Raw genomic sequence first — 19052 nt, forward strand, 5'->3', positions numbered from 1 at the left:
AATGTGGCCCTGAAAACTGGTCTTGCCCTCTTTCACACGCTGCAAGCGTATTGTACTGGTAGGCTTTTACCTTTGGAGAGAAGTCAGGGAACTTGCTGTGCCTATAAGGGGGTTGTTTTGTAGCGGTGAAGGTAATTGTGAACAACAAGAAGCGCTGCCTGGTGCCGGGAGGTGTCCCACGGTGCAAACGGCCAGCTCTGCCCTCGGCACAGCTGCTGGCCATGGGCTGGGAGCGCTGGCTGCCAGTGCCAGCCTCGCTGGCTGCCCTTTTCTAGATCAATAGGTTTGGGCTGAGGTTTCAGCATCTGCTCAGCAAGGGGTTGGCTGTGTCGAGTGCTCGGGGGTAGCAGTGAATCAGGAGCACAGAGCTGAGCCCTTCCTAGACCGAGCCTGGTGGCAGCGCCTGCCTGGGCCGTCCCCGGGTCTCCGATGTACACTGAACAGATGCTGCCTTGCAGCTTTCTCCTCTTCAGTTCCTCCTTGTCAGCTCTTCAAAGTGAAAACTGACTCTGGGCTGCTTTTCTTCCACTCTCAGCAGCGTGTCAGCCTCAGCCGCCATCTCTGATAGCATCTGTACTGTTAGGAGACACTGAGCAACACCTCTCCTGGCAGTTGGGTGTAGGTGGGGAGGGATGCAGATGTTCCAGAAGGCGTTGGCATGTAGATGCTTTCAGAGCATTGCAAGCTGGTTCCTGGCGTGGTTTCTGTGCTGTTTGCAGTACGCAGACACTGCTGCCCAGCTGTGCTTAACAAGCTCTGAGGGCAGGAAAGGATTCGGCTGTGAGCCTGACTTCCCCCGCTCCCTGCACATCGTCTGCTGCAAAAGGGTAGGCACAAGGCGAGTCCGTTGCTTTGGTGTTCAGGAGCCTCCGTGCTGGGTCCTGCTCATCTGTGCGTGAGCGACAGCCATGCCTCAGGTTGTATTCTCAGGTGGTGAAGTGGGCAGCTGAGCCTGGGTGGGCATGAAACCCCCCTTCCTGAGCAGTAATCAGCTCTGTGTGGCTTTGAGTGTGGGTCTTTGCATCTTCAATGCAGTTTTGAGCCTGCCTTCTTCACAGGAATCTTTTGAACCCTTGGATCAATTAGACAGGGATAGAAGAAACCTGCTTTTATGTTTCCCAGCCTGTTTGTTTTTGTTTGTTTGCTTGCTTTAAATATCTTTGAAGTATTTAAGAAGTGTTTAGGGCTGCTGAAATATGCTGGATTGACCAGCCCTCTATTGACACAAAGCAGGGAGGCGGCAGTGCTGCTAACCCACGCCAGCCTGTGCTGGGATGTTGCCCAGGGACAGGGATGTTCCTTCTCCATGGTTTCCTCAACCCTTCTGCAAAGGACTGTGCTGGGTGATGGCTGAGAGATATGTCCCTCCGAGACCAGTGTCCTGACAGTGGAACAACCCTGCTCACTGCAACTGTGATTTTGGTGTCTATGTAGGACTTGCCTTCCGCTCAACAGACGACTACAGGGGGTCACATCGCTAGCGGCTTCAGCATGGATCCTGCCCTGTTCTTATTGGCCAGACCGAGTAAGCATAGTAGCAATTGAAATTGCTTAATATTAAGTATCCTCAGCTATATTTGATTTTTCCCAAGAGCTGATGTGCTGCAGCTCGGTCTTTTTTCATTGTGAAAATGAATGCCCGAGGCTGTGCTGGTTAATTGTACCTGCTTATGCAGGGTTTTGATGGATGAGGTTGTTGACTGAAGCAGAGTAGCTTTTGGCCAAGTGGAAGGTAGAATGCAGAGTGGTCTGGTCGTGTTATTGTGCTCTAACAGATGCTCAGTGGAGCTTTAGCTTCTGAGCTCAGAGGAGTGCTAGCGCAAATATTCCCACGTGCCTCCCAGTAAGGCACCTGCAGGAAGGTGTCCAAAAAGACCTGAGTCTGTGGTGGTCCTTGCTGTGATGCTTAAGGGAGCAGGGCAGGAAGGACAGGAGTGCTGCTTGCATGGGTGAAGATTTAGGACTTCTAAATGATGCCTCTTCATTATCTTTGTAATGAGTCTTTTCCAAATCTGAGTAACCTCTGCTATTACAGCTGTTAAATCATTCCAGCAGCTCTGATGGGGGGGATGAACCTCTGAGTCATTTGGATTTAAACCAAGTAATTTAGCACTCAGTTCAGACTGCCCCAGTATCGGCTTTATAAAGTTTTAAAACATTCTTCTCAAAGTGTTAAGAAGGATTTAATGTTCTTCTCTCATCTTGCTCTGTACACGGGTCTCCTTCCCAGCGCCAATGTAAAGTACAGCAAGACTTCTCAGCTCACAGCAGAGGAGATGCCCCAGGACTGGAGGAGAGGATGTTGTGCTAAGGAAGCTCGGGTGCTTGTTTTACCTTGATGCCAGGGGAGGCTGTAAGTGCTGGAAAGGAGGATGAGGAAGAGGCCAGTTCTTGAAGCCTGTGGCAGAGAAGGCACAACGTGGCTTTTGGCAAAGCCATCCATTAAATCAAGGGATCTCTTCTTGTGGGGAGAGCTAACTCTTTGGCAATTGTCAGTTCCTTACGCAAACTCCTGCTCCAGGCTGGGAAGCCTGAAGTTCCCCTTGGCTGCTGTTCCAGGCTCCTGCAGCCGTCCCAGCTCTGGTGGGTGCTGCCTCCTTCCTGAATGCACTTTCCACAGACAGTTTCCTTTGGTAGCCAAGGTGTGGGAAATGCCTATGGCTACGGTGATCTTTTGTCTAACAGTACAGTATTACTAATAGGAACAAGATGCCTCTGCTTACTGTGTTTCCTCGCAGCACAGAGCAAGAAAGGGACCAAGAAGAAGGAAGTTCTCTTTCTCACCCAGATAGAAAGACTTTTTATCTCTCAAAGGCTTTTGTATGGATGATCATGGTCGTCTTTGGCACTTCACTGAGCAAGGCCAAACCCTCAGCATGAGTCACCATTATCCCTTGACTGACCTCAGGACCCATACTCCTTCACTCAGCAGCCAGGCTGGCCCCTAGCCTGGCAGGGATGAGCACCAAGGCGGCAGACCTTTGCTTATCAAAGAGACCCGGCAGCTTGTAGAGACAGACCTCGTGGATTCAAAGCCCAGGGTGACCAGCTATGTTCGGTAGCTGGAAAGTGCCTGGCTGCTGCAAGCTGGTGTCTGATTCACAACGGCATCCAGGAGGAGGGATCAAGTACATTGCCCCTCTTCTTAGAGGATTTTGCTGTGCATGATTGATCACTGCAAGGCTCTGACAGGCGTGTTGCTCTTTGCCTTGCCCTCCCTGAGTCAGTGTTTAGGACACAGCTGCTGTAATTGGGCTTGTCTAGCTGCTGGAGATGTTGCCTGTGTTAATCACCGTGTGTCACTTTCTAGCTGAAACTGGGTTTCTTTTTGATCTCTGCTTGTTCAACACAAGCTGATAATGGAAAATGGGATGTCATGAGGCTCTGCTATATACTGGCAGAGAAAATCCTGCTCTTAGAAGAAAGCCAGGTGTTCCTTCCAAGCCTTTCATGGCTGTTCTTAAATTAGCCCTGAGGTTACATGCCTCTTCTCAGCCTGCTCCACCCAGTTCAGTTTATCTCCCAGAAAATCCTCCTGTCCCCACAACTGTTAATCTATTAAGCAGACCATCACCTGGAGAAAGTTACGGTTATAGGAGGCCTCCTCTCCTCTTGGAGCTTCCCACAAGCTCCAAGGCTTGTATTTGACTATCTGTTAGGTGTTGCGTGATTGGGCACTCTGCGTCTTCTAGATCCTGCAAACACATACTGAAATATTTCATTCTTTGGCCTGAATTACCAATACTTTTTTGCAAATAAGCCTTATTCCACCTTTGCTCAATTAGAGAAAAGCTAATGCCCATTGCACACGTGGGGGGAAAAGCGGAATCAAAGATGTGCCTGATGTCACGGCAATTGGTAATAGTTTGTATGGCCACAAGATGTAGGATCCCCTTCTCACTCAAAGATTGCAGCTGTCCTGAGCTACGCTGGTTTTGCCCCCACTAGGGGACAGTAGCTCACTTGTGCCATCTCCAAGGAGGACTTTTGCTCCAAGTCTTATCTCTTCCATGTGAATGAGAAGGCTTGTCTGGCACGTGGTCCAGAGTGTCTCCTTATTCCCTCTCTGAGAAGCCTCGGTGCTCACTGCTCACCCTGAGTGCCATCAGGCAAATGTCAAGGGGCTCCGGGGTGCCGTGCAGATGTGCAACACTGCTGCTATTTTCAGCCAGTTGTTCAGCTGTCAGACTGGATTCTAGAGGATGCGAAACTCAGGTGACACATACGCAAAGCATCTTCTGCCAAACCAGGCAAATGAGCATCTTGATTCAAAACTAACTTCTCTTTATTACTGCATTTTGTATATACTTTTTTTTTAAAGAAACAGTTTTACCATGGAGAAAAAAATCTGCAAAATTGTTATTCTGGAGAAGGTTTTTGTAATGCTCAGGATCTGTCTGGAAGGTTGATATTTGCTCAGCTGTGTGCTGTCTGTGTGCCAATGAATACAGCATGTCAGAGCAAACATGCTGGAGCCCGATCTTCCCAGCAGAAGGGGTTTCATTCCTCTCCTTTTGGCTCCCAGTTCTGACAATGGAGAGCTGAGGATGGAGGCCTTGCACGAGACCAAAGCATTCCTGAGGAAGTCTGATGTGACACCACATTGAAAACAGCCTTTCCACGGCTTTCCCTGGCCCTTAGCCTACGGGTTGACTTTATTATTTTCATGTGTACTATCCTTTCTGTTGTAAGCCATACCTGCTCTTGGCTTTTGTCCACGCTGTACAGGCGGAAAAGCCCTCAAATAACTGATAGAGAGAAAAACATTGTTTTGCCCACGTAGCCATATCTTCAGACACAGAAGGGGCCAGAGCTGTCAGGATTCCTCTTGTCCTTTCCTGTCTAAAGGATTGGGGGTAAGCAGATGGTCCTTCCCATGGATTGACACACCGCAGCTTGGTGCCAGCATTTTATGGCAGTCACCGTAAATAACTGATATTATTTGGTTTCTCTATTTAGAGAAAAGTATTGTTCTATCCCAGTAACAACCGGGAAAACAAATACCAGCGTTTATCATTCACGTGCTGGCAATGATAGAGGTCAAGTGGATTTATACTGCCAGAACCCATTATGTGTTTGAAGACTAATTAAAGCTTTAAATGAGATGCTTGTCCTACTGGAGGCTGCTTTTTTTGCCTTTTTTTTCCCTCCTTTCTTTTCTTGCTGCTGTACTTGCTTCCTCCCCACCCCCCTGCCTTTTCTCTTTGAGGAGCTTGCTGAAATAATGGAGCAGTAGATTGACAGAGCTTTCCTGATTAGATGTCAGTGGCATACGATTTGAGATGCTCTGTGAGCATTTGGATTGCTGGATCATATCTCCATGGTCACTTCTGAGCTTGGTAGGGTTTATAGACCAGTCTTCCATCCCAAACAACTGTCTGGTCTAATTTAATCATATTGAAAAATATTTAGGATTGTCTGCCAAAATCAAGGTTCTGAAATGCTGGGGTCTGTACAAATGGGGGGAGACACTGTCCTGGGCTGCAAGAACTCACCCAAAAGACAAGTCAGTATCTTAGTTAATACAGGTACAGAGAGAAATGACCTTTTCATGAAAATACAGTAAGTGCTTATGCCAAGATTTGCCGTGTTCTCTGGGGTGCAAAGCCTGTGCTCCATGGGGCAACTGCCACCGCTGAGCTGTGTGTGCTGCTCAGCCGGGAGCGCTGGAGACAGAGGGGGAACGATGTTGGCCGTACAACCTTTCCCTGTTGGTCTTCTGTGGAGTCCGCTGTCAGATTTAATTCTGCTTCCTCCGGTACAGCCACCCCAGAGGGCTGCAGCATGTTCCTGGCCTGCAAATAGAACTGTTGCTTGATCTGTGTTGGGGGGGTTCGCTTCGTCTCAAAGAGGTATGGAGTAGGCAGCTCTCCAGGCTGCTGCAGATGGGGGAGAGCCTAGGAGTTATCAAAGCGCATGTCAACTTGATGAGAGCTCCTGGCAGGGCTCCCTGAGTCGCTGCTACACACGTTCTGCTCGATCTTGTCAACTCTGAAATCTCAGGAGCACCAGCTGGATATGGAGATTGTCCATAGAGGAACAAAACTCTGCCCACGCTGTCTACCCGCCTTTGCCCTACTGCAAATTTACATGGGATGATCCCATCACCATCCTATGATAAAACACTTCCTTCTGTTTTCTGTGGCTACATCTCCTTTGTAGCAAGGTGTTGCTAGAGAATTTCTGCTATGTGAGCATCTTTCCTCTAATTGCATCCTGAAAACTGAGGACTTGCCTGTTGGAGGACCTGGAATAGAGTCCTTCCCTCCAGAGACCATACTGATCCTGCCCTTCCAGGCAGTATGGAGCTGGTGACAGATAGCAAGGGGACAGGAGAAGAACGGGGGGGGTAAGATGCTGTGTTTGCTGTGTGCACCACGTCAGCTCTCTGGTTTAGCCTTTCCATCAGACATGCAGAGCCCAGTGTAGCTCTACACCGATCAGCTTAAAAAGCCCAAGGAAAGTAGGGACCACGTGCCACCAAACTTCTGACTGTAGAGATTGCAGATAAAGGTTCCTGTATCCATATCATCACAGGTAGCACAAGGATGTGCTGAAGGGCTGTCCCCATCTCTGCAGGGTGGGGATGTGAGACAGAAAAAAGATGGGTCTAAGTGGGTATCTGACACGAGGATATATTGTGTTAGTGTCCCAAAGACAGAAGAATAGGGAGTATTTGTGAGATGGGGGGATATGAAGGAGCTGGGGGAGGCAAGGATTCTCACGTGCATGCAGGCAAGCACACAAGCATCACCTTCTGCTCTGTTGCAGTGAACTTCCCCCTCCGCGGAGTCCATTGCCCCCTTCCAGGGAGGGAGGTGATTCCTTCATCGAGTTTTAAAATACAAGAATGTGAAAACCGTTAAACTCGCCTCAGGAACCAAATTGCAAAAGCAAAATTAAAAAAAAAAAAAAATCCCTTTGGTTCATGGTGGTGTTGAGATCATGGTGGGGGGGAGGGGGAGATTTTGAAAAAAAATATTTAAAAAAGAAACAACAGCCCTGAGCCTGAGCAGTGAAAAGAATAACATCCGAGGAGCTCCAGGAAAACAAGGTATGAATACAGCCAGTCAGTAGCGTTGCTCAGCTGATGTTCACAAGAAGGTTTCAACTTGCTCTAATAGAGACCTCAGTAAACCTTGAAGACAGAGAGAGCATTTAGAAATGCCCCTGAGGTTTTCCGTTACTCTGCAGTAGGCTTGGTAAACATGCCAATAAATACTGGAGAGAGAGGAAAAAACCTTCCAGAGGAACAGACACAGGTTTTCAGCTGCTCGATCTTTTGCATCCACGGCTGCTGCCGCCGCCACTGTTGATCAGCATTGGGAAGAAAGAGGCAGAGTTGAACTTTTGCTGAGTATTAGGCGGTGCTGCAGGTATTTCTGGGAAAAATTACTTGGAGGAGACTGAAAGTTTCGTCTGGAGCCATCTGAGGGAATGTCCTGGTCAGAGAAAGGAAGCTAATGTGACTCCTTCTGTCGTGGGGTGCTTGTGAGTATGGAAATCTCTCTGCTCTGCTGGAAGATGGGTATGTGCAGGCTACCCAGCCTGTCTGCTGTGGAGTGAAGGGGAGAAGCTCCCACACGTGTGATGGGAATTGCTGCCTTTGCCGACCTGGTTTACGGTAGCCCTGACCGATAGGTAGCCTCTTAATTCTTCTATCTGCTTGTTTTAATGGTGCTGCTTGCTCCACCCGTGGAACAGCTCACGGTGAATGGGGGTGGTGGAACCATGGGCTTTTTTGAGGCCAATGTTTGGCCCCAAAACTTCCTTGCTTTTCTGTAAGAAAGTAGCTGAGTTTGACTCTGAAGTTGAGTTTGTATCTCTTAACTTCTTCGTCTCTTAGCTCAACAGAATGTGAAACCCGCATGGTAACAGAGGACCACCAGCATCAAAACAACTGAAAAAGACAAATTGTTCTGCGTGCCCTAATTGCTGGGGTAGTCTCAGCTGACTACGTATATTAAATTAACAAAGGGGAAGGCAGGTTTTCTCAGATCAGAGATTAATGGTTTCTGGCCAGCAGTTTAATGCTATTGCAAATGTACAAAAGCACCTGAGGACGGAGGTGTATAATTAACGACTCTTTAGACTGTTGGAAATGATGTGTGTTTATCTAATCAGACACACTTCGCTTCTTTCTTGCTTTCCTGGAAGTGGCTGTTAAAAGCCACTGTGACGCACGCTCACTTCCAGATGCTGGCCTTGCCTCTTGGGCATTGCTTTGAAACCCAAATATACCATCTGATTAAGTGTTTGTAGGTTTATTTTATTCCAGACCCACCTTGCTGCTCCACACATAAGACTGTAGGTTATTCTGAGGGAAGCCGAGCGCCATGAGCAGCTATAGCAATGTCCAGAACGTCATTGCCACCGGGCACAACCCACCACTGCCTTCCCCTCGCTGAGCTCCTGCCTGACCGACGTGGCAGCAGCCAAAAGCCCTTTGCTCATTTGGCAGTGTGGGAGGAGACCTGGGGCCAGCGGTAGCCACCCGGCTGCTGCATAGCTACCTCCTCTGTGCTGATGCCCCCAGGTTGCTGGTGGGAGTGTGGTGGAGCGATGGGAGCTGGGTGTGGGGCGTCTCGTGTCTCCCACTGGGTTGGTACAGGACCTCAGCTTTGTTTTAGAGCTCTGGGTCCTCTCAGCTGAAAACTGGTACCGCTGATGCCCTGGGGGAGCGTGAGGTTGGGCAGCATTTAGCACACAGAAGGGGAGTCCTGTATGGAGTGAACTGGTGTCTCTGGCAGGGTGGTGGGTTGTGCCTTCCCGCCGAGAGTGCGGCTCTCTCCATTTTATGGTGGGAGAGGCTCGCACTTGATCTTTTCACCCGTCTTCATGGCTGAGTGCACATCCAGCCCGTGGTAATAGATGTGTTCAGCTAGCAAATAACTGCATCGTTTTGTTGGTATCCAACAGTGGGAGCCTTTCCCAACTGCTCGCGGGAGGTGCTTAAGATATGTTAGCAAACATAAGATACCTTAGTAAACATAAACAAAGACTGGAATAAAAATGGTAAAATCAAAGAGTTGTGCCTGCTTTATTGAGGGCAGCAAAGTCCTTTTTTCCTGCCCACTCCAAAGGGAGGGCAGCCCCGTGTCTGAGCCTTGGCTGGTGGCAGCAGCGATTGCTGACCTTCTGGGATGAAATCCTGTTGTGACTGAGCTGCTGCCAAGGGAGCGACTGGTTGTGCGGTGCGGGAGAGAGTAGAGGCTGGTAGAAGTGACAACTGCTTGTCATTATGTGTTTTCCTTGCACTCTGCGTGTTCGCATCAATATTTATTCTGCACCTATTCACCAACCATGATGTCAGTCCCTTCTCGACTCAGAGCCTAGTAACGAAGCCACCTTAAAATGAAGCTGGTGCTAATGTGCTTTTTGGAATAGAGAGACAGAAACGTGTAGAAGTATTTTGCTGATTTGAGTCTTTATGGCTGCAAGAAGTAAATTGCTTTAGGCTAGTGAGGGGCAGTGAAATTAACTTCAGGTCGTTTATAACTAAGATGTGATAAATGTGCACGACCCTTAGCGAAGTCCCAGCTGATCTGAGCTTGTCTCGTGTCTCACAAAGCTGAGTGAGCTTGAACTTTTGAAAGCAGCAGTGTCTTTGGAGTTGCTGCAGTTTGGAGACAACTTCGGTCGCATCTGGAGCCCTGGTAGAGCTGGATGTGTGGTAATGCAGGAGTATCCCCTGCCTGGTGGCTCTTTCCATTTAATGAGCGTATTCTGCTTACAGTCAGTCTTGAATTGGTTCATGATTTTTTTTTTGCCTTCTCTCTCGTTAAATTTGTCCTGTGAGCGGCTCAGTGGCGCCCTGGATTTGAACAGGGCCCGTGGGGGCTGTTGTAAACATAATTATGCTGTAACAGAAGCAACGGTGCTGTTAGGTAGTGGTGGGAAACTGGGGAATCTTTAGGTTTGGTGAGTTTGCTGTTGCAGGAACCACACAAAGCTCAGTGGTTTCCGTTCTCAGGGCTCAGCCCCGGGATGGGTTTCAATTCACATGCATTCATCCACCCTCCCTGAGGATTTCCCCTGGAGCTTGGAAGTTGTCATGGGACTGTGCGTCCAAAGCTTTCATCTCTGCCCTGTTTGGTGTTGCTGGTGTGGGATGTCATGTGGTGCCCAGCTAAACTGGACCTTCAGGGAAGGGGAGCAGGAGAGTGAAAGGGCAGAAGCTTTCCCAGATGTGGTGAAGGCGTCCCAGGGCCGTTTTGTAAATCCTGGCTGTGTTAGTGAGCAAGGCAACAGATGCTGGTGGCAGGTTGGATGGAGAAGACATGGAAGTAAAGCGAGTTTGGAAAGCAGGAGCTGAACTGTGTTTCACCCACTCTGTTATTGCTAGAATACTACATTAAAAGGAATTTCATGAAATCTCAAATAAATGTAATGAACGCTGTCAAATATTCTGATGTCTCTGTGAGCTTCAGGGCAAGGTTTTGCTCCCCTTAAGGCTGGGCCTAAGACAGTTAGAAAATACTTGCTCCTTCGCTTAGTTTTCCAGCCCTTGTGACTGTAGAGAAAAGCTCAAAGCTGTGTCCCAGATTACATTCTTTAAGATAAAAACATGAAGATAAAGTAACAAATCCAGGCATCTATTAAATTATATTTTTGTTATGATTTTTCTCCATGTCAGTCCCCTGACTTTTGTTGTTTAGAGTGGGGTTGGTAACTCCTGAATTCCAGAGACCTCAGTTGAGATCAAGGTCATAGTGTGACCCGGCCACTGTTTCGGTAGCAAAAGCTTCACGCAGCCATAGCTGTTGCTGACTGTGCTGTGATAGTGTCTTGAAAAAGACCCAAAACAATAGAGGAAAAAAAAAACACGTTTGAACCTCAAGGACAGCACAGCTGCAGCATCCCGTCCTTTTGACTTTGTAGTTAACAGGAGCTAACAGGAGCGGAAGGTCTGGCCTGGTTTGAGTTTTATCTGTGTGACATTAGTGCTGTCAGTGAGTGACACCCTCCTGATGTGAGAGTGCGTTGTTTTGCAGGAGCCAGGCCAAAGAGACTCCAAAGGAACAGCATGGACAGCTTAGACCTCCTGAAGTTCCCTTCTGAAAAGGTAAGCAAAGATGTCTGGTCTCAAAGATTAAATATCAGTAGGAATCTGTAATGGCTTGTTGACTGGCTTCATTTACAGGGAAGTATGCAATTAGCAGATATCATTGGAGTCAATGGGATTAACCAAAGAGGGTTTCTAGAGAGCTTGGAGGAGAGGAACAGCTGGCCTGACTGAAAAGGCACTTAACAACTGAAAGCTGAAAAAGCCACTTCTATGCCTTTTTGAAAAAAACCCAGCCCTTTATTGAGAGGATAATCGCTGGCATTTTAGCCCCTTTAGTGGCTGGTGGCAAATCTCAGTGCCTTATTAGCCCAGCGGAGCGCTGCATGCAGCACAAGTAGGGAAGGAGAGGGCAGAAGCAGGGGATGGTGCGTTGCAGGAGGCAGAGGGTTTTGTTCCAAGGGGCTCTAAGGATTGTCTCTGCTCTGGTTCACTGCTGGAAATGTCAGATCCGAGTAGATCAGCGTTTTCTCAGTCTCCCCAGCGCAAAGTCTGTTTCTACAGTCAGCTGGGAGGCACTGAGCCTTTCCACCTACAGGGATCACTTAAGTTTCTCAGGAAATCCCACGCAGGATCGCTGGGTCTGGTGCAGCCATGGGGCTCAGTCATGCCCGTTCCTAGCGAAGGTGGCCATGCAGGCAGCCGGGCTCTGCCTTTTTGGAATGTCTTTGGCACAAATAATTTACGTTCGTCCAGCACTTTCTAGGCACAGCTATCCTGAGCATCCCAGGGGGCGTTTCCCCTTTTACAGAAGTGTTACAGAGAGAAAACACTCATCCAAGGTGCAAGGTAGGTGCAGACGGACAATGGCGAACAACCTCAGGCTTGCAAAACCATTTGAGTGCCTAAACATCCCAGTAAGAACTGGGAGGACCAGACAAAAGCTCTTCCCGGAATTAACCCTTTTGGGGAGTTAAATGCTAAATACACATATTCATTCTCCCAAATGCCCGCTGGCCATTTTGGCTCCTACCTGCTTTCACCAGTGTGACTCCAACTCTGGTGTGTTGATAGCAGGGATAGCACTGCCCCGTGTGAGGGAGACGTTCGGCTGTGTATCCTCATCGGAGCAGCGTGGCCCAGAGGACCGGCAGGAGGGAGAGTTTTGCTGATGTGTGATTTGCTGCTAACGCTGTTGGTTTCCTACTCTTTGCTGTAAACGCTGAACCTCATTCAATAGTTCAGGTGTGGTTATGGGATTTCAGGAATTTCCAGGGAGGATGGAGTAAACAGGAGCTGTGGGTAGTCCAGCTGTGGAGTCAGACGTGAATAGTCCCGTTTCCCCTGCAGTGGTCCCGTGGCGGGTGTGTGAGTTCGCCTCTCCTTGTGGGCGTTTTGGATACAATTCCCCTTCGTCTCTCCTGCTGCAGCTCCTAGGGAGAGGTGATTACAGTCATGGGAGAGGGTTGTTTCCTTCAGGCTTGCTATGGTGAGGGTGATAAGATTGTAAAGAATAAATCAGTGGAGTGAAGTGTGATCTCTCCAGCATCCTCTCATTACTGTCTCACCCTGTCTGTCCATTGTCGCTGCCAGAGAGCCTTCAAAGTCAGCAGGGACCCTGTTACCGCACAGGCCAGGAACTCTTGTCCCTTCCCTCTGCACGCAGTCGCGTGTCTGGGTAGAGCATATCCGCCAGGAAACACCAATGTCGGCTCTGAATGTCCCTGCAGATAGCAGGAGCACTACTTCCCTGATCATCCTGATCTCTCCAACCTGTGCCTCATTCCTTGTTTTGAGCTACTCTGTTTTTAGCTCCTAGCCATTGGTTCTTGTTTATTCCTCTCTCTACCAGACTAAAAATCTTTTTATCGCATGCTGGTTTTTACCCTGAAGGTGCTTATGTGCTGTAATTGAGTCATCTATTCTTTTTGTCATGGACTAAACAGTTTGAGGGCTCTAACTAAGGCAATAAGGCATGGTAAGGCAGTTTCCCTCCAGTTCTGAAATCCATTTTTGTGGCTGCTTTTCAAAATGTGGACACCAGCCTGGCTGCAGTTGGCCCCATCAATAGCATCTAGGGAAATGAATCTCTCCTTACTTGTTCTCACGGTTCCTGTTTGTATTGCAAGGAATGGAAAAGTCATTTTGGCTACAGCATCCTACTGTGCTGTTGGTGTGCTGTGACTTCAGATCCTGTGCACTATCCTCAGCTTTTCAGTCTATGGGCACTTAAATCCTAATCTTGTGGGCCCTTGGGTCATCTCCTGAGCCATGCTCGAGCTTCATTCACCTGCCTGTGGTTGCTGCAGTGAGGACACCCTGGGGAGTCCCCTCAGTGCTTCATGTATGATAAAGAGGTGATTTGCCACCGGAAACACTGATGCCCAAAAGCATCCAAGCAGCTTTAGGCACTCAGTTCCCACCAGTTACACGTAAAGTGCCTGGTGCCTTTAATAAGTCTTTGGAGCTAAACACTGAATACTCCTGCTTGTGCTTCTATGCGAGGGCCTCATCTGTGTGGCAGCAGTAACCAGGCTGTTATGGTAATACAGGCAGGGCCATTAACTTGAGTCTTCTGACAGAGAAGGGGTAGAGTCGTGTGCGTCTTACAGGAAGGGGGTGAGAACGGAGGAGCCAGGCGTGGGGCAGGGCCTGGAAAAGTGAGGAGCTGCTGTGAGAAGGGACAAAAACTTCAAGAGGTGTGTAACCTCTTGTCACCTCAGTTTCCCCGTGCATTACATGGGGGTGATAACCCTGTATTTTATATGTCTATGGGAGCACTGAGCACAAGGATTTAAGAGAGCGAAAGAGGACAGCAGTGAGAGAACAGAGGACTGCTCATAACCATCTGGTGTAGTTGGTCGTGTTACCCTGCAGTCCCCACGTGCCTCTGGTAGCATGAGGGTTGTCAAGAGACCTGAACCGTTCATGTCAACCTGTCTTTGAGGAAACCGTTGGGTAAGGGCTCTTCTTGCTGAAGACAGTGGGAGACACTGAGGCAGGCAATGGTCCAGCCATACTTCTACTGGCATACCTGGGGTTTTTTAAGAGGATGCTACTTTTCCCTGACTCACCCTGTGGAGAAGTTGACTGCTGTGTGTTGTTTGGGTGATGCTTACTCACCACTCATTAAAATCACATGCTGTAGAGATAGACAGAATGTCCTCATTCAACCCTGCACATGACAAGTGGCAACTCACACCATCTAAACTCCACATTAACTTCTTGCTTCTTTGCGTCTCCTGTTCTGTGGATACTTGCCAACAGATCTCCATGTAAACCAGAGATGGGCAATTTGTGTGATGACTGTTTCTTGCTCTCCCAAGGACCAGAATGGGGACAGCCATCATGTGGGAGACCTGAAGATCTCAGGAAAAGAGTTCTTGTCGTTACCTGTGAGGTCCAAGAAATACCGGGAGCACCAATCCAGTTCAGAGAGGAAGTCCCAGGGGTCAAGTACGTCACCACTGGATACCAGCGAAGTCCGAGTCCAGGTGTCACAGTCGGTAGGAAGATGATTTTTTCTTACAGTACTGATCTGGGGGTTTCTTGTAGCATGTTTGTTCTTACCTCATTTCTAACCTTGTGTGTGGGTGGCAGTGTGGCCTGTTGGCTGGAAAACAGAGCCTGCATCTGGCTCCTCTCTTCACTGTTTGGGCAACAGTAGGCAGATCATTTTGCCTTTTTGAGCCTCAGCCTGAGCCTCATCCATTTAACAGAACAATGGTACCACCCTCCATCATGAACTCGTTTATGAGAGCTTGGTATTTAGTGGTGGTATTTCTAATCTTCTCTTGAGGGACGGGAGCCTAGACCTGAAGTTTCCTGAGTTTGTGACTGTCAGGATGTGGTGCTTTGAATTCCAGAACAACACAGCAATTTGGACCCTTTGCTTTGCGCAGCCCGACTTCATCAGCCTCCCTCAGTTCATAAGGAGTGGGCTTGTTGCCTTCAAGAAACAGAGCCCTTTTCAGGTTTTTGATGAGCAGCCGAAAATGGTGGTTGCCTTTGCCAAATGTGGGACCTTAGGTCCTGTCCCCTCTCATCTCCTGATCACGTTGATGGTCTCCAGAGTGGCAATCCACAGAGTGGTCTCCAAATTCATCAGTCATTAGGCACAGATGATAGAAAATCATTGTCGAAGAGCTTCTCTTTGGAAGCAAGTTAGGCAGAGCATGCTTCCTAAAGAGCAGAAGCTGGCAAGAGGAGCTGGCCGTGATGTGAGTGATTTATGGGTTACTGGCACGCAGCAAGTCCTGTGTTGGGTGTTGAAGAGCTCTGACTCAGTCTGTGCTTGCCTCCCCAGAAGGTGGTGGGGACCTGTGCCCTGGAAAGCTCTCCACATGCCTTTTTGATGTCTTTAGCTTGAACAATTGAGCTGTTTGTTAGGCTGTTATCTTCCAGTTATGTTCATGTTTGTTGTGACATGTGGCAAATACAATGTCCTGGGGAGGCTTCCTGCAGCTGTAGTGGTTTTGTTCTCAGTCCTGGAGACAGGGATCACACCCACAAACGATGGCATGTTTCTGGATCGTGGGAGGGGGCTCGGTGATACTTGAACTCAGTGATCTCGAGTGAGAAGCCTCAAGTCCTCAGCTTGTTGTTGCCAGGAGATAGAACGTAACAGCAAAGATTTAACGATTGCACGGATTTTTGAAAGTATTTGGGCTCTTGCTTTCTGCTGAGGCTGTAACACACACTATCACAATCCTGTGATCATGCAGTGATTCCAGATGGAATAAAATCTAAGCCAGGAAAGATAGACCTATTTTTTCTTGCCATTTAAGAAAAGCAAAATAAAATATTTTTGTGCTGGGTAACAAACAGTCTGAGCTGCAGAGCTTGGGATGAAGCCTGTCTGTACAGTGAGGGCGCTTGAAAGTGTTTCTAGCACTGAGCCGTTTGTTCCTGGTCTGCGGGTCATGGGGAGAACAAATCCTGCTGTACCTGCGTGCATGTGCGCACATACGCATCCCTTTTTGACCACAGACATTCCTGATTTTCAGTTCTCTGACCACTGGAGACAGGATCTTTACACCAACTCAGTTTTTTTTAGACTTCTCTGAGCTCATTCTTCATTCCCAACAGTGCTCATGGAAATGTTCTAATAGCAAAAGCATTTCCTACCGCTCACCGGTGCAAACATGATCATTGAGAAGGAAAACAAAGCTCATCTGAGCCAGAAAGGAGACAGCAGCACGGGGGCATCCAAGACAAGACAAAGGCAGAAAAAAACCTCACTTCTGCCAGAAATAGCCATGTATAAAAATAACTCAGATGTTCAGCCAGAAACCAAACACAAGTCATGCTCCATCAAAAGCAAGGCAAAAAGCATTCCTCAGGAGTGTGGTTGTGAGTACATAGACTGTCTAAGAAAAGGCCCCGTGGGACATTGCCAACCACCAGTGACCTCGTGACGGTGCACATGGGGTTTTGGTGAATGTCCATGAAAAAGCAAGTGTAGAGATACACATTCCAGCCACAGGAGGTGCCTTTCGGACACGTGGGGTACATCCTGGCTCCTGACTGACGGAATGTGTGAGCAGGCGAAGGACACGCTGCTCCTCCCACCCTTCCTGAATGCAAAGGATGCGCAGCAGGGATGCAAAGCCCAAGGTTTGTTCTTGCAGAGGGTGGCTCAGGCTCTCCCTGCCTGCTGCAGTCCCATTCTTTCACCATCTGCTCTCCCAAGGCCTCTTCCCTGTGTGCCCTGACGTTGCAGTGTGTGCGTGTGTGTGTCAGCTCCCTGAGTGCCTGTGAGCTGAGCTCCAAGAGTCCATTTTCAGCTCAGTTCCCAGGCACGCCTGGTGCACGTGGTAGTGAAATAGCATTGAGTGAATTCAACAGGATATGCAGAGCAGCAATGCGTGGAAAAAAGATGGTATCTTCCTCCTTTCAGACACTAAACGTCTCCCATTTTATCCCAAGAGAGAGTTGGTCAATGCTCTCAGCAGTGCTTGTGGCTGGAGGAGAAGGGAGACTGCCTGTCTTACACTTTAAAGAATGCCCCTTATTTGGTATCTAATGGACCATGGACCATAAAAGTGACAATGACAAGTGTTTTATTTGTTTTTTCTTCAGACCAGTAGCTATACAGAGTTATGTAGCATGATCAGGGTTGCAGTCTTTGTAGGCAGATGCTCTGAATGGCAGAGGGGAGTCTGGCAAAATGCAGGTGGGATACAAAACCTCCCAGTGTTGCTGTCGGTGGGGCATCCTGCCATCCTTCCTTGCCAAGGAGACCGGAGCTCCCAACTCGGTTTTGCCCCTGCCTGTGCACCCACAAAGTGAAGGCAGGTGTATTTATATCCCCTTTCCTGAAGTTTTCTGAAACACCCTCAGAAATCCAGGAGCTCCTCAGAAACCAGAGCTGGAGAGGCTCAGGAGGTGTTTGAAATTCTGGTGCCTGGTGATGCTGCATGTGCTGTTTGCCCAGGCATAGGAGTAAATGGTCTGTCACCCCTGTTGCAGGCAGGCAGGAGCCTCGCTGGCACGTGGCTTACACCAGCTGGTTGTCTTCAGACCATGCCCTGCCACACGACATACCCTCCAGAAAGGGCTCTTTTGCCAGGGGAACGTCTCTGCAGTACGTTCTGGTGGATGAGGCTGGGTCACTTCAGGTGAATTTTGTTTTGTGTTGGTGCTCCCAGCTGACAGTTACGCCAGCCTGACTGCGTAGCATAGACCAGACCTCAGAACACTTTAAGTCGGTGTCACCTTGCAGGTACTTGCCAAAAGCAAAGCAACCCATTGCCTTGTGTTCTGTGTTTGTCCCCGTCTGTCAGAGGGCTGCCAGGGCCACGTCAGTCTGTTGTATGGGGAGTGTGGGTGGGCTTTTTTGAAAAGCTGTAATTCTTTTTAAATTCTTTAAATCAAATGTAGTAAACTCCCCCCAAGATGGGAGAGAAGCTTTCCCTGGTAAGGCTGTTCAGACAAGAATCTTTCCCGATTCCTCATTTTGTGAATGTTCAAAGCAAAAATCATCTTTAATCCATCAGTAAAGAGCAAGTCCTTAATTAGAGGTGAGCTCTGATGGTTGATTTAAGGTGCTTTTATGGGATGCCACGATACCCGCCGTCCCATCGGGAGGCGTGCACCCAGCCTACGCATGCAGTCCTGGGTACTGCTCTCCCACAGTCGTTTTGCAGAGGGGAACCAAGGCTGTGCACAGGGATGCCCCGGAACAAACCTTGTCCCAGGACTCCCAGGCCCCAAGCTGAGTGATGAAATCTCTGGATAAGTCCTGCTGTCAACACAGCCACTGGCCTCCTCCCGAAGGGGCCTCCCTGCAGCGGGGAGGTCCCTGGGACAGGCAGGTCCCGCGGGTGCAGTGCCTGAGTCAGAGCTCCCGTCTTCGCTGCCCATCTCTGCCTCGTGTTTCCCTCCCTCTTCCCCATCTGCGTGATGGGGTAATGCTGCTTCCCTGCCTACCCTGGGGAGGTTACAGAGGCGTGATGATGGCTGTAAAGTTGTTTGAGCTGTGGATGGCAGGAGCTGTGGTGGTGTTATTAGCATTGGTGATGATGATGCTAATTACTGAACTGCTGGGAAACTCCCCATGGGAGGAGGCGGGAGAGGGGAGGGGAGGCAGGAAAAAGGGAAGGGAGGCGAAGTGAGCTCGGGGATGGAGAGGAGCCTGTCCCTGCTGGCAGCTCTGTCGGGCCCTGGGAGAAGGGCTCAGCCTGTTAGCAAAGCCGTGGGGATGCTGGGATGGATAGGAGAAGCCATGGCCCAGGTGCTGCGTAAGGTAGGAGAGCGTGCCAGGGCCTGCAGCAGGTCCCTCCCTGCGGCTTAGACCTTCCTGCCACGGCGGTGCAAGATGCTGGTGTTGCACGCGATGGAGAGCTTGTGCAGGAGGGTTGTATCGGTGGTGGGGCAGAGAAACGTGTTTCCTTACCCCTCCCGTGGCCCCGTGAAGGTGGGGAATTTCCCAGCCATGGCTGGTGGTCGCTGGGAGGAGAGGGACCAGGACTGCCTGGGTCTGCGGGACGCGCAAAGGCAGGGTCCTCTTCTCCTTTGAGGTCAGATCTGGAGCTCCTGCGGGAAG

General features: G+C 49.3%; 1 protein-coding gene across 4 annotated transcripts in view; it reads left to right on the forward strand.

Annotated features, from left to right (window-relative positions):
* The window catches only part of GPSM1 (G protein signaling modulator 1), an 81906-nt gene that overhangs the window by 39179 nt on the left and 23675 nt on the right, over window positions 1-19052 (forward strand). For 3 of the 4 annotated variants that reach the window (XM_074608894.1, XM_074608890.1, XM_074608893.1), the window contains exons 10-11: window positions 10995-11065; window positions 14332-14511. In XM_074608894.1, the coding sequence (XP_074464995.1) occupies window positions 10995-11065; window positions 14332-14511 (251 nt within the window). The remainder of the gene's footprint in view (window positions 1-10994; window positions 11066-14331; window positions 14512-19052) is intronic. The other variant, XM_074608892.1, reaches the window with a different exon arrangement.

The sequence above is a fragment of the Larus michahellis genome, chromosome 15, assembly GCF_964199755.1.
Source record: "Larus michahellis chromosome 15, bLarMic1.1, whole genome shotgun sequence".
Classification (NCBI taxonomy): domain Eukaryota; kingdom Metazoa; phylum Chordata; class Aves; order Charadriiformes; family Laridae; genus Larus; species Larus michahellis.